At 34.4% G+C, this 15,607-nt stretch overlaps 2 protein-coding genes across 4 annotated transcripts in view; both read right to left on the bottom strand.

The window, feature by feature from the left end:
• Positions 1 to 854: 854 nt before the first annotated feature.
• On the bottom strand, positions 855 to 5,613 carry LOC117342356. 2 transcript variants are annotated; one of them, XM_033904500.1, is made up of 3 exons: positions 5,159 to 5,613; positions 4,056 to 4,524; positions 855 to 2,179 (listed from the first exon to the last, which is right to left on the bottom strand). In XM_033904500.1, the coding sequence occupies exons 2-3, from the start codon at positions 4,488 to 4,490 to the stop codon at positions 2,120 to 2,122; spliced, it is 495 nt and encodes a 164-aa protein (XP_033760391.1). In that variant the 5' UTR covers positions 4,491 to 4,524; positions 5,159 to 5,613; the 3' UTR covers positions 855 to 2,119. The 2 variants fall into 2 exon arrangements, with proteins under 2 accessions (XP_033760391.1, XP_033760390.1); XM_033904499.1 differs by having other exon boundaries at positions 4,056 to 5,612.
• Positions 5,614 to 10,608: 4,995 nt separating this feature from the next.
• LOC117342269 overlaps positions 10,609 to 15,607 on the bottom strand; it is a 45,736-nt gene continuing 40,737 nt past the window's right edge. For both annotated transcript variants that reach the window (XM_033904358.1, XM_033904359.1), the window contains exon 12: positions 10,609 to 15,405. In XM_033904358.1, coding sequence (XP_033760249.1) covers positions 15,275 to 15,405 — 131 coding nt within the window. In that variant the 3' untranslated portion in view covers positions 10,609 to 15,274. The remainder of the gene's footprint in view (positions 15,406 to 15,607) is intronic.

The raw sequence follows: 15,607 nt of genomic DNA, 5'->3' as shown, positions 1-15,607 counted from the left end.
CTGACCAGTGCTTATATACATAAAGCCGTATTATAGCAAATCAGTAATCCTTCTGTTGTTTGAAGTTTACTCATGTTTGTACATCGAACATTATCAAAGTGATCGAATCTTGTCGTTAACATAACCACTCTCTTGGGTATCGTTTTCGGAATGCAGGCTTTGAATTCTAGAAAAATGGAACACAGATCTTACAATTAACTAATTAAGACAAGAAGAAAGGTTTCAAAATGTTTGAGTATCAATATTTTATTGTAAAGACCTTGGTACAATTTTAAAGCACTTTGCAAATTTTGGTTGTTAGCAAACTCTCTCTCTCTCTCTCTCTCTCTCTCTCTCTCTCTGTCTGTCTGTCTCTCTCTCTCTCTGTCTCTCTCTCTCTCTCTCTCTCTCTCTCACACACACACACACACACACACACACACACACACACACACACACACACACACACACACACTTTTATCTCAATACTTTTGTTAGAGAAATATAAAACATTTGTAAAATCTTATCAAACGAAAAATTGTAAAGACCATTCATACTTTAAACGGACATTATTGAATTAAAAAAAAACAAATACAGCTTGAATCACAATGTCTTTCGATAAAAACATCAACACACATCAATCAATTGGCTTTCGATAAATTCTTTAGATTCGAGAATAGCTTTTTGGGCAGATATGTATGAATTTAAACAGATATCGTCAATAGGTATAAAAAAGATATTAACACCATGAATAAAGATTTTTATATTATATATATATAAATAATAAAAAATATATCGGTGTTCGGTGCATATATAACATGATTCAAGTGTTTCCGATATTGCCGTTTTTTTTAGGAATGCCACTTTTGAAAATGTATAACTGATAAAATTTGAAAATAGATAAGTTGTACACTGTCATAAATATTGATAAAAATAGACCTCGCATGCGGAGGTACGATTAACTTTCTGCATATCAAGCTGTTTTCGCTTGTTCACAGTCATTTATATTTACAAGGCTGTGTTGCGCGAAATGTAATGCCAATGAATTAGTTCCGGCCGGAACAATCAAGAAACTGAATAACTATGAAGTGTATAATGGTTGTATTGATCGCCTTGCACTGTATATTGCTACATATATAAATTTTACCTCAATCATATAAGTTTAAAATAATTGGCAAAAGTATGAACACAAAAGTGTCAATGATAATAAAAAAATACTTAAATAAAAATACACATATAATGTCTAGTATCAAAAACATTAAGAGAGTTCGACAATATAAAGTAAATTCTTATCTCAACTGCAGTAGTTAGTATCACGAAGTCGTTATGCTGCTTTAACTTGCATAGCTTTCCCATATGTGAAAATAGATATTAGCGTATTCAAGCGAGGATCACATTCCGAAATTTGAGTGAAATGAGTTTTTCCTTGGAAGTAATTGCTAAAATATGAGTATTTTTCATCACAAACCGTTTTTTTTTAAATCCAGGAATATTCATTTTCTATATAGTATATAAAATTTAAAATCAATAATCTTGAAACTTATCAATGTATCCATGAACTTCGCAATGTATTTACTAAAAAGACAACGTATGTATCATATGTTACTCACCTAAGCATGAGTGAAGTTTTAACTGTGACATATAAATGTGTATATTGCGTATACGATATAAATATTTTGATAGTCTATCACATAATTTAATACATATTCATATGTAATGTTTACCATATATAATGTCCATCATGTCTAGACATATATAGTGTTCACCTTTTCTAGTGTTCACCATATCTAGTGTTCACCATATTTTATGTTCACCATATGTAGTGTTCTCCATATATAGTGTTCATCATATCTAATGTTCATCATATCTAATGTTCACCATATCTAATGCTCGCCATATATAATGTCCATCATGTCTAGACATATATAGTGTTCACCTTTTCTAGTGTTCACCATATCTAGTGTTCACCATATGTAGTGTTCACCTTATCTAGTGTTCATCATATGTTGTGTTCACCATATGTAGTGTTCACCATATGTAGTGTTCACCATATGTAGTGTTCACCACATCTAGTGTTCACCATATCTAGTGTTCACCATATGTAAGTCAGGATTGTCCATTGTGTCCGAATCGTCTTTGTTCAATCATCCGTGAGATGTTTAGCGAGGGCTTCTACTGTTTCGTGCTCCATGTGAGGTACCTAAAATGGAATAAAAAAAATAATAACTACTGACACCAAACATTAAATCTAAGTCTGAGACCGGTGTGACAATCACATAACAAAAATTACCTACAGACACCAAAAATTAAATCTAAGTCTGAGACCGGTGTGACAATTACATAACAAAAATTACCTACTGACACCAAACATTAAATCTAAGTCTTAGACCGGTGTGACAATTAGATAACAAAAATAACTACTGACACCAAACATTAAATCTAAGTCTGAGACCGGTGTGACAATTAGATAACAAAAATAACTACTGACACCAAACATTAAATCTAAGTCTTAGACCGGTGTGACAATTAGATAACAAAAATAACTACTGACACCAAAAAATAAATCTAAGTCTGAGACCGGTGTGACAATTACATAACAAAAATTACCTACTGACACCAAAAAATAAATCTAAGTCTTAGACCGGTGTGACAATTAGATAACAAAAATAACTACTGACACCAAAAATTAAATCTAAGTCTGATACCGGTGTGACAATCACATAACAAAAATTACCTACTGACACCAAAAATTAAATCTAAGTCTGAGACGGGTGTGACAATTAGATAACAAAAAATAACTACTGACACCAAACATTAAATCTAAGTCTGAGACCGGTGTGACAATTAGATACTAAAAGCAATTTTGAAAATCATATAAATAGTAAAACATGTCAAAACCATGGCAAAACAATAGTCTGGTAATGTCGTAAATAAGTGACGTCATCGCATTGTTCTCTGTAATGGTGATACTATGTACCTGTATATATGACGGGATATGTATACTACATACCAGTGAATGATAAACCTGTAAAGCCACACATTTATTATCTTGGACATTGACATCAAGTTGTCGTGTCCTGTTCGGTCTGATTAAACAGCAGACCAGTACACAGTGCATTTCATCAGTTGAGAAGTGTGTGTTGTTATACTGAATATGATTGTCAGCTTACATTAACTCCCAAATTACGGTTGCTACTAAGTCTATAAGCGTATCACCGCCCCTTCATTCTTTATGCTATTATTTGACGACTTATGCTTTGATCAGCTTTGTTTCCTTCAAAATGCTATTATCATAGTTTAATAGGATAACATAAAGATGAACATTAACCTGAAGTATTAACTACTGAAAACGTAATAAATATCTTACATAATAATCACACTATTCCAGGCATATCCAAAATACAAAAAAAAAAAAAAAAAAGGAAAGTGCTGCACCACAAATGGTACCAGTCATTTCTTGTGAAGTCTATATCCATACCCATATAGGATAATTTCTTTAGTCAAACAGGACACCAAAGAAGGGTCAAATGTCATTATAGGATTTAAGATATCAATCACAGCATTATACATCAATCACAACATTAAGCATTAATCACAACATCATACACCAATCACATCATCATATATCAATTCATTTTGATAATGCTATTATACAGACAATATATGTACAATATACATCAAAATAGTCCGGAATCGAGATGATTAAAACGAAAGTCCAAAAGTAAAAGGAAGGCAACATTCTAGTCAAAACTACCAGGAAAGCCAGTGTTCCCTGTGCTTTATATGGGAGTATTAGTTATAACATGTCAAATGCTGATAAAAGTGTAGCCTTATCAATTAAGATGACTTGAAGAACATAATTATCTCATGTTTTACACGGTAATTAAACCTTTAGCTTGTATATTATGTAAATCAATGAAATGAAGATTGAGCGGTTATTTCAGTTACATTGAAGCTGTCAATAGCATTTTAAAATGAAAACTCATGTGAATGCGAGTAGACTTCGAATATGACAACATGTTTTGGACTTATATATAATGATTTTTGTTTGTCTATAATAATTATCTTGTCCTTACCGTATCGGCATCCTTGTCTATCCTAGCGAATACGTTTACATCTGGTATGAGATCCTTCCTGAGTTTCTGTGGAGGTCTGGGAGGGGGGAGAGATACCACTGCCTTCTCTGTATCATCGACAGTGTCATCATTGGTTCTTGATTCAGTCGACTTTAAATCACTTATTTCTAGTTTTGCTGTCTCAAAATTGTCTGTGTCCTGATGATCATTTAAATCAACATCACTGAACTCCGATTCGTCTATTTTGACGTTGTCCTGCGTTTGTTCCATATTAACAGTTACATTTCCGTTGATATCATCAGAGAGGCCCTTGTTCTTCTTCTCCTGGGTTTCCAGCTCTTTGCCGTAAGCCACTATATCAGTGATAGCTATGTCACTGTTTTTATCGTCATCACCGATGTTGTATCTCGCGTTCTTTGATTCACAACAGCCCATTTTCGTCCTCGGTATATTGTATTCAGATGTGTGTCTGTAAGAAAAGCACTCTGTATTTAATTATTTGTCTGGTGAATTTTATCCGTAATCAAATGTACAGCAGGTAAATCTGATGAGTAAATTCACATTTAAAATATTTCCATATTCATCAACAGATATGCTGCTCCGTCTTTACTCAAGGTATAAAAGTGTTGATCTGTGTGAAGACGTATAATTGATGACGAAAAAAGAATCCAGAATATAAAATAACCTACACTGTATTAGGTTTTGTTAATACAGTCTAGTTTGTCCTGTGTTAGACACAAGTAAAATCCCAGGGTAAGCTGATACTTGATTTACACAGTCTGTATCCGGTGTAAAACTTCTTAACTATTTCCTCCAATCTAGGTATGAATCACTTCAATCACCCACGTGCTCAGGTTGTACACATTTTTTTTACACAGAAAGGCTTTTTGAAACCGATACAAGATCAAAGGACTTGTCTGTTTTCTTTGTGTATGATTTTATATCAATTTTTCTGAATGTATATAACTAAAATCTACCGCAGCAAATGTATAAATGTATTTTATATATCATATTGAACCTATTATAGTTAGGTAGCTTATGTAATACTGCGCATGTTATCTTGATGACATCGGGATGTTAATTTCCATTGGTTGTTTACTTACATTGATGACGTACGTTATCTACATAAAAACCCACATTCCGTCACCACAGGTAAGTTTTCCTTGTTATAGATAGATTCTCTATATTAGTGTAACGATCCATCAGAAATCGTAGCACGTTTTTGTTGTTGTTAGTTCGTTTTATTAGCACGCCTTGGTCCTTTCGAATAGGTGTGTCGTGATGACGTATACACATATACCTGTTTGCATATACGTACGTAGAGCGCTGTCAGATTGGGGTCAGAATAATCCAAAATATATACACATCTGTGCAGGTATTGTCAAATTAATCACAATCTTTTGACTGAATACTCCATACCGTCTTGTCCACCTGAAAGCTTTCTATTTTATGAAGGTAAGATTTCGGCCGTGAGTGACATTTTCCCGTATTAGGTGACACATGACCGAAGGCTAGGTATAGGTGTACGTACAGGTGTATTAACGTGGTGACTTCAGCGTTCCTTTGTCAACCTAACAGCGAGTCGGTGTATAGTTTCTCATCATAGGCAACCTCATGCTCTAAATAAAACCGGTTTTATTTAACAGGGCCACTTAGCTCAGTAAATAAACAGATGATACTTATACATTCCAAATGACAGGTAGATTTTCTGATCTGTAGGATAAATCATTAAAATATTTTATGAATTTTTGAAGGATTATTTTTTTTTCACGAAATTGTTATAAATTTTATCGATGAATAATGAATTTATATATTTATTCAATGGACATTTCTTACAAAGTACACTTATAGACAAGATACAGATAAAAATTCCATGAAACTCTCTTATATTTAACTCGAGTATTAATCATTGTAATGCCCTGCACAATATACTTACCTTCTATCGCTGTTTTAATGTAAATATTAACTTTATTTATTTTACAACAATTGCGAAACAAGTAATATCAATTTATATTAATCACGCTTGCTGATTGAAGAGCGAGATAGGTCTTACTGGGAGGGAAACCCACGTGGTCGGGTAGGTGACCCGATACGATGTACCTTTTCATGTCCGATCGGGGAATCGAACCTCGGCCCCTAGGTGAAAAGCATTATGCAACCCGACCGACCGTCGTGCTGTTTTAATATAACAAGAGATCTCAGAGGAATATCTGCGCCCATCATGGAATGATCAATATCAGTAAAATAAAAGACTGCTCGTTTCTCTTATTTTCCCCCGCTATGATTACCGCCTGTCGACCATGTTTTTTTCGATTGGTCCTCCGGCGATTTTTAAGCTCTAGCGGTAACACTCTTCAATGATAAAATCCAAGACGGCTGCCTGTTTACCTTGTTGTTCTCTGATCGGTCCCAAAATACAATATGCACCACTAGGGACCAAGGGAAACCTACGTATGGAATTTAAGAACATTTAGCGGCAACAAACTTCAATTGTCAAAATATAAGATAGTTGCCTGTTGACCATTTTGTCTTCCGATCGGCTTGAAAATGTTATATGCACAACTAGGGACCAAGGGGACGTACATACAAAATTTAAGAAAGATTCCATGCATTTCTTCTGCGAACTAGCGGTGATAACCTTCAATTGTCAAAATCCAAGATGGCTGCCTGTTGTTTTCTAATCGGCTTGAAAGTCTGCGCATTTAGTCCTAAATATTCATCTGTGATTTGTGTTTTTAATTCTATGAAATATGACCCTAACTATGTATTGAATCAAACAGTAAAGTTTCATTATTTATAGAAAAAGTACTAAAAAGGATAACGTTCCTTCGAAATTGTGTTTATCGTGCTTAGAAAAGTATGCCCAAGTGTTTGACGACTGTTGAAAGTCTGTACAGTGCCTTTGTGTATATTTCCACTATAAAATATTGATTTCAATCGCAAATGTTTACATTTTTACTTGTGTTTTAGTTACATTCTAGTCACCGGCTTTTTATTTTTTATATGTACGGCGGTTACAACGTCTGCCCGTCACAAAAGGTGATCAGAGTCAGTTTATTACTAATTATGAGATCAAGCGATGGAGTCGGAACATTTACGCTTATATACAACGTGTTGCCATATCGCATGCGTTTACTTTGAGACTAATACATCTCCTGTAATGCTAATTTTGAAATATTTTGACTTTTATAATAAGCCCCTATTGAATATCAATTATATTTAGATTCCTGCGACTTATCAATAACATATACCTTTACATTATATATGATATCAGCTCATTACTATCACAGACCTGAGAGCACGGTACATTAGCGACACAGCTATACATATGGAGCCCAGTAGGTCCGATTAGTTCTTTTAATGAATTTAGTGCTGTTGCTGTGAATACAGACAGTTTTATTAATTTCTGCTAGAGTTATCTCTTCATTCCAATGCTTTATAGGTGTCCTGAACAAACAACAACAACAACAAAACAAGAGTTTTACCATTAAGGCAACGAGAAGGCCAGAGACTTACGAGGCCATTGGCCTCTTGTTTTATTATGTTTCAGGACGATAAGTAATAGTCATTACTAAACAAAAATGGCATCAGCTCTCAGAATAAAATATATGCACCATTCAAAACAAATTAACAGTTAGGTACAGTAAAGCGAACTTCCACATGTAGGTGTTTCATCCTTCGAGGACTTGTGTTGCTAGTGAAATAATACGGCGGCTTCTTCCTCCTAAGACTCTTCAGTGATAATAGGGACATCATACAGCTGTTCCTCCTTCTAGGGCTCGTCAGTGATGTTGGGGTCATCATACGGTTGTCTCGTCCTTCTAGGACTCGTCAGTGATGTAAAAGACATAATACAGTTGGTTCGTCCTTCTAGGACTCGTCAGTGATGTAAAGGACATAATACAGTTGTCTCGTCTGTCTAGGACTCGTCAGTGATGTTAAGGACATCATACAGCTGTTTCCTCCTTCTAGGACTCGTCACTGATATTAAGGACATAATACAGTTGTCTCGTCCTTCTAGGACTCGTCAGTGATGTTAAGGACATAATACAGCAGTTTCGTCTTTCCAGGACTCGTCAGTGATGTTAAGGACATCATACAGCTGTTTCATCTTTCCAGGACTCGTGACTGATAGTATGGATATAATACAGCAGCTTTGTCCTTCTAGGACTCGTCAGTGATATTAAGGACATAATACAGCAGTTACGTCTTTGCAGCACTCGTCATTGGTGCTTAAAAGGATCAGGATACCAGGGTAATTACATCTGATACAACATCTTCAATCCCACAGTGAAATGATGAAATAGAGTCCTAAATATAAATTATACCATTGCAGATAAACCAAGAATCAATAATTAACTAAAATATCATACTGCGTAATAAGCTTACTAATTAAAGATTCTTGCACTCTCAAGGGGTTGATGTGATCAACAGTTAAATGTTTACGTATAATGCTTTTGTTTTGTTCGTAAGGATGTTGACAAAAATACCTCATGTGCGTCAAAACATGAAGTGGAATCTAATTAATGATGTTTACACTGTTTGCCCAGTTGCCTCCGGCTATCTCTTCACTGTCTCAGTTTATTGTTTCTGATAAAAGAAGATATCTGTATAGTCACGTGATATATACGGATATTCTCACGCTACAATTATCAGGGATTCAGTTTTTTAAAGAACATTTGTGACAAGATTGCAAAAGAAAATTATGCCAAAATAGCGCTGTACTTTACAAAATACAGACAATAGTGCGACCAACAGTCAGCAAAAATGAATACTAGATTTAGTAAGAAAACGTGAAAAGTATCGATGAATAATTTTCGAATAAAACATAGGTTCAAAACAATACAATTACGTACACTGAAGTGCTTGTACAGCTCGATGGATGGTTGTTGTCTAGCAAAGGATGACATCATCCACTAGGTAACAAAGCGAACACAAAACTAACTATACATGGTACCATTTACGAACCGAAATCGAAAGCTGTAAACCAGTTGCAGTGTTAGCTTTACGTCGGCATGAAAAAAAAGTAACTGTAACCCTGGTAAATACTAGCCGCAATATACCTCTCGGCTAGAGAGATCTTCTCTTTAGCTCGATCGGTTGAGCGTAAGACTAGTAAGCCAGAGGTCCCGGGTTCGATCCCTAGCGGAGGCAGTGATTTAAATTTAATTTATCATGCGCTCTGTTACATTGGCGCCCATGTAGGGACTCGGGGAAAATACTCAGGATTGCTCCACAAGCATCGCTGTTACTCCTGGAAACTCGAGGACGAGTTATTTCCTGGAGGGGGAGTATGTAACCCTGGTAAATACTAGCCGCAATATACCTCTCGGCTAGAGAGATCTTCTCTTTAGCTCGATCGGTTGAGCGTAAGACTAGTAAGCCAGAGGTCCCGGGTTCGATCCCTAGCGGAGGCAGTGATTTAAATTTAATTCATCATGCGCTCTGTTACATAACCAAACACTGTCATAATAGCATTGGTAGTTATATCTCTAGTCCTAACAACTCCACTTATAAGAGTTCATTGAGGGGCATCTAACCAGCAAATCAAGTCAAAACAATGATATTTTACAAGCATATAAATTCCTTCTAGGGTGCAATTTGACAGACGTAACTTAACCAACTTTTAATATACGGTGGTTCTTGATGTTGGCATGTAATGTTTTAAGAAAATATGGTATATATGTGTTAAGATAATATGGTATATATGTGTTAAGATAATATGTTATATATGTGTTAAGATAACATGGTATATATGTGTTAAGATGATATGGTATATATGTGTTAAGATAATATGGTATATATGTGTTAAGATAATATGGTATATATGTGTTAAGATGATATGGTATATATGTGTTAAGATGATATGGTATATATGTGTTAAGATGATATGGTATATATGTGTTAAGAAAATATGGTATATATGTGTTAAGATGATATGGTATATATGTGTTAAGATAATATGGTATATATGTGTTAAGATAATTGGTTTATGTGTTAAGATGATATGGTATATATGTGTTAAGATGATATGGTATATATGTGTTAAGATAACATGGTATATATGTGTTAAGATGATATGGTATATAATGTGTTCAGATAATTAATGTTTTAAGATAATATGGTATATAAAGTGTAATGATATTTGATGTTCAGATAATGTATACAATGTGTTCAGATAATATGGTATATAAGGAGGTATTTCAAACATCAACAATGTTCTTATCAGACACTTAAAAGAACTCTAGACATGCCAAGAAGACTGTTTTTAAGAAAAAAATGGTCAACCGCTGAGTAAGGGGTAAGATGCATATTTCTGAAAAAGGCCCCAAAATCACCAGTTTAACCATTTGTCCTAAAAGTGTCCTTCTTACTATGACTATGATAAGTATGATATAGGAGCATTTTAATTGATTGAAATGCCTCCCTAAATGTCATATTTATATGATATTATTCACAGCCGCCATTTGCATTTCAAGGTCAAAACAAAATAAGTGTTTATATGAATGCTCCTATCGTGTTTTATAGACACTTGGAATCATAACAACATGGCTATTGTTCAGGGTTTTTTAATTTGTTTTTCATTCATTTTCAAATTTTCTTTGCAAAACATCACATATAGAAATACACGAGTAAAGACAACAAATTCACATTTAATACATTCACAGTTACACTTTCACTCCATCCAAATAGATCATGTGGTCGTTGTATTAATTCAACTTTGTTCAAGCATTATGTCAGTGGAATAAGAGCGTTAGTAACAAACAAACAAAAAAGATTATTTTGGTGACTTCGAATTATTCCACGCTATATCTTACTAATATGTAACTCTAAAGAAGAAACTGTTAGCATCTACAGCAAAATGTTGGTAAAACTGTTTAGTATATTACATGACTATTTTTAGAAATTGATAATCATCTATTCCTGTTTAAAGCATAACATTATTTTCCTATAAAAATGACACCTAAAGATAAGTACTTGTACACTTCATTTCATAACAAATATTTACACTATTATATCAGATTTTATCTTTCGAAACTTTACTTTTATTTTAATGTTTTTTTTCTTTCTGTGAACATCCTTCAAATCTGTTTGGCCCTCAATGACTCAAATTATACAATACAATAATTACGATACAATAATTACACAGTACAATAATTACAATGCAAGACAATAATCAAAATACAAGACAATAATTACAATACAATACAATGCAATACAATGCAATTTAATACAATGCATTTCGCTATATAATGATATACGTTTCTATATTATCGAATTCCATTTTACGAAATTATTTGAATTATGTGCTAAGGTGTTCTTACATATACATGTTCAGTCAAAATACAGTGATTTGAATTATTATATTTACATTTGTCTGGCATTGTCACTATATAGTCTGTTAGAGAGCTCTGACATTGCTGTACGTTTAAATGTCATCCATCACACGCTACACTTATCAGCGTATTAATACAACACAAACCGGAACTACAATATCCAGGATAATTAAGTTTAAAGACTTATTATTTTGTCAACATTATTTGTTATAAAAAAAAATATGCCATTTGCGCATTACGTAGATAATAAAATGATTAACAAAATTGAGTTGTTTTTATTTTTTTTTTATTTTCTATGTACTATTTTGTTTGCCAAAAAACACGCGACCATGTTCCGGCTGTTCTAACGACTGACAAAAAGTCTGCTGACTGTCGGTAAGGCAGGAATTATGAATTTTAAATATGAATTATAGCATCTAAAAGATAAAAAAAAAAAAGTAAAAGGAATATAAATGTAAGCGTTGAACTGTTTAACGCACATTATGTTGTTTGCTTGCAAAGCTCTGGCATTCAAAAAGATCATAAATACCATACAAAACAGTTCAATGCTTAAATAGACTAATGGTTATAAGTTCGAGTATCAGGCGACCACAGCCATATTTACGAATGACGCAGCTCTCAGGTGAAAACTTTCGAATGATGCCTCAAATAACGACAGAAGCCCACGCTACCTGCCTCACCCTCGCTAGACACATTAAAACTAACGATGTACCGAGAGTAATTATCTATTCTGACTTATCATATCAGTCTTGTAGACAAACAACACCTCTGTAGGAACTAATTTCAAACTTCATTTTAGCGATTTTAAACAATTTGTAACTATTTTTTTTATAACAGTGACAAAATGAATGCAGCCGATCAAAGCAGGAAGTGAAATGTCTCATGTTAGCCTACAGAGACAAACGTCGAGGATGTCCTTACTCGCCTTAAGATGGGCCATACAAACGTGATGACCAGCCTCACTGTATCGCATAAAAGGATCCATTTCACGTAGATTTACTGGACTGTACTGATCTACAGCCTACAGGAGAAAGTTTCTCTAACAGCATAATGACTCTAAAACTTCTTTCCGAAACTCAACATATACAATACCACAGTGCCACAATATATGAGTCACTCTAGACACTTTTATAATTTTAAACTATATACATGAATGTACCAATGTCCATCCTCATTAATCGGCATATATCGTTTATCAATTTTATGTTATAATGTGCAACTCTCTCGCCCTTTCAAGGCTAAAAGTAAAATGGGTAAGATTGTATGATTATAAATCAGTACTGATCAAACCTCGACCTAGCCAGTACTGGAACAGAACATTGACATTGAGGCAGACAAACCAACTTAACAAAGGAATTAACTTTTAATTATTAACGGTAACAAACAAAACGTCAATAAGTACATTCATTAGTACAAAAATAGATACATATACATGTTAATACATTCTGGAAAATCGTATACATGTTAATACATTCTGGAAAATCATATACATGTTAATACATTCTGGAAAAGCATATACATGTTAATACATTCTAGAAATTCATATACTTGTTGATACATTCTAGAAAATCATATACATTTAGGAGTTACTTCCCATCGTATGTTGACTAATTCGTGTGCTTGCTAGTTTAACCGAGTTGATGTTTTTACCTTCGTTGTCGATGTACATAACTTCACAAAAAACTGCTGAACCTGTGAACTCCACTGGTTAGGCACCACGCCTTCTTAAATAGTTGTCATATTTGGTCAAGTGAAGTTTGAAATGTGAAAACAATTGGATGATTAATGAAAAAAATAGTAACTTAATTAGATTTTAAATCAGAATATGATTAGATACACACTAAGCCGGCTTCCACTTCGGTAGGGAGGTCGGATGGCGTAGTGCTGCACACTGGATGTCATTTAAGTGAGGTCCTCACTACTGGCACGGTTAATATAAATAAATAACACACCTTCGCGACATCAGTTCTGCGCTATCACAAGGAGACAAATACCACAACCTGCCTAAACACACTTCCTCCAACACGTATTCATAACACACACATGGTAGACCGTCCTTAAATGACCGTAGGTGTTGATAGGACGTTAAACAATACACATGGTAGACCGTCCTTATATGACCGTAGGTGTTGATAGGACGTTAAACAATACACATGGTAGACCGTCCTTATATGACTGTAGGTGTTGATAGGACGTTAAACAATACACATGGTAGACCGTCCTTAAATGACCGTAGGTGTTGATAGGACGTTAAACAATACACATGGTAGACCGTCCTTAAATGACCGTAGGTGTTGATAGGACGTTAAACAATACACATGGTAGACCGTCCTTAAATGACCGTAGGTGTTGATAGGACGTTAAACAATACACATGGTAGACCGTCCTTAAATGACCGTAGGTGTTGATAGGACGTTAAACAATACACATGGTAGACCGTCCTTAAATTGCCGTAGGGTGATGATAGGACGTTAAACAATAAACGGATGAGACCGTCTGTAAATGGCCGTGGGTGTCGAAAGGACGTTAATCTATATACAGGGGAGACCGTCCTTAAATGGCCGTAGGTTTCAAAGCTTGTGGTTACAACAACATTTTGTGTGTGTAGTTTTTAAGGGGTACACTGATGAGTTATGTGTTCCACTGTGCAATATTTCAATTGTTCTTGGAATGACGGTATCTTTCAAAATGTTTTTTTTAAAAGAGCTAATGTCATCCCCATTTTTAAATCTGGAAAACGTAATGTAGTTTCTAATTACAGACCAATGTCTTTACTTCCAATTTAATAAGCTTTCGAAAAACTGGTTGACGTTCATTTTCAAATTTTATAAATACGCTTATCAGCGACGAAAAAACACGACATTCTTAGACTGTGTTTTTCTTTTCGAATGTGTAAATAGTGTATTTGACTGTCCTTATTTAGTTGAGCCAATTTGTCTTTTACCCTTTTTACCTGGTCGTAATCTACGATCATCTCGTTCCGTTCAGTTTTACTGTCAGGGAAGTCGCATAAATGTAAAAACAAAAGTATAGAACTTTAATCAGGATTCAATGTAATTTGAACTCCTTTCGATCTTGTTCTGGACTGTGATATATGTTTAATTTGTCTCTTGCTATGTTCAGAATACGATCAAAGCATACTATTACCAATAGTTCAATATTTTGTATATATAAATCTGTGTTACATGCATAACTGACTGGGATATTTTATACTTATGATGTTATCCATTCTGTAAGTGGACCCCCGGGTCTGTAGAATTGGAAATAAATAAATAAATAAATTGATATATTGGATCAAAATAGGGTTATGTTAACATGACGCACATGTATGGTCAAAACAACAATAGTGGAACTGTTATCATCATAAAATATTTGGAAACAATATGTGTATAATTATACAACTCAAAATTACATACAGTATATGAAATCTCTTTAAAGTATGAAGTTTGTGATTGTAAATCGTAATGACCCACAACAAATCCACGGTAGTCCAGTATTCAAAACTGTGATCTGGTGACCAAAATTCGTCTGAGTAAGGCATTTGAAAATGTCCATGAGAAGAATAAATAGATATAAAATTGTAAAAAAAGTAATTCTGAGTGTATAGAATCAAACCCTTGGGAATCCGTGTCCCTGTAATTGAATTTAAGAAAAGGGATTGGTCCTTTAAGATTTTTCACTCTATCATCAACGATGTACTGCCCCAGGTATAACTGTGCTGTTTCTTTCTATTTAGTCTGTAAACTAAACATGCCATGGCACCAGTCACGGGATCAGAACAATTCTGACTTACAGGTCATGTGATTTGACCTGTTGGCAATGTTCATATCCTCCAATGAAAATTATTCCTGTATTTGTTTGTCTGCCCTGGGTTGGAAGTCCTTACGTCAGGGCATGTCTAACTGACGTCAAGATCTCAAACTTCAACTCCCGTGGGATACTAAAGACATCGTTCACGTCCGAAGTATATCTTCTCATGGATAGACCTCTTTTGCCAGAGCATAGATACACATCTACAACAAAGTATCATAGATACACATCTACAACAAAGTATCTTATCATAGATATACATCTACAACAAAGTATCATAGATACACATCTACAACAAAGGGAGAGACACATCTACAACAAAGTATCATAGATACACATCTACAACAAAGGGAGAGACACATCTACAACAAAGTATCATAGATACACATCTACAACAAAGTATCT

The sequence above is a fragment of the Pecten maximus genome, chromosome 14 (assembly GCF_902652985.1).
Source record: "Pecten maximus chromosome 14, xPecMax1.1, whole genome shotgun sequence".
NCBI lineage: Eukaryota > Metazoa > Mollusca > Bivalvia > Pectinida > Pectinidae > Pecten > Pecten maximus.
This window is presented reverse-complemented; position numbering and strand designations above follow the sequence as displayed.

What these genes read in the sequence shown, in the direction of transcription:
- LOC117342356 (XM_033904500.1), bottom strand. Translation starts at nt 4,490, where the DNA reads ATGGGCTGTTGTGAATCAAAGAACGCGAGATACAACATCGGTGATGAC. An exon ending in TAGACAAGGATGCCGATACG is followed by an intron (nt 2,180 to 4,055) that starts GTAAGGACAAGA and finishes ATTCCATTTTAG; the next exon opens with GTACCTCACATGGAGCACGA.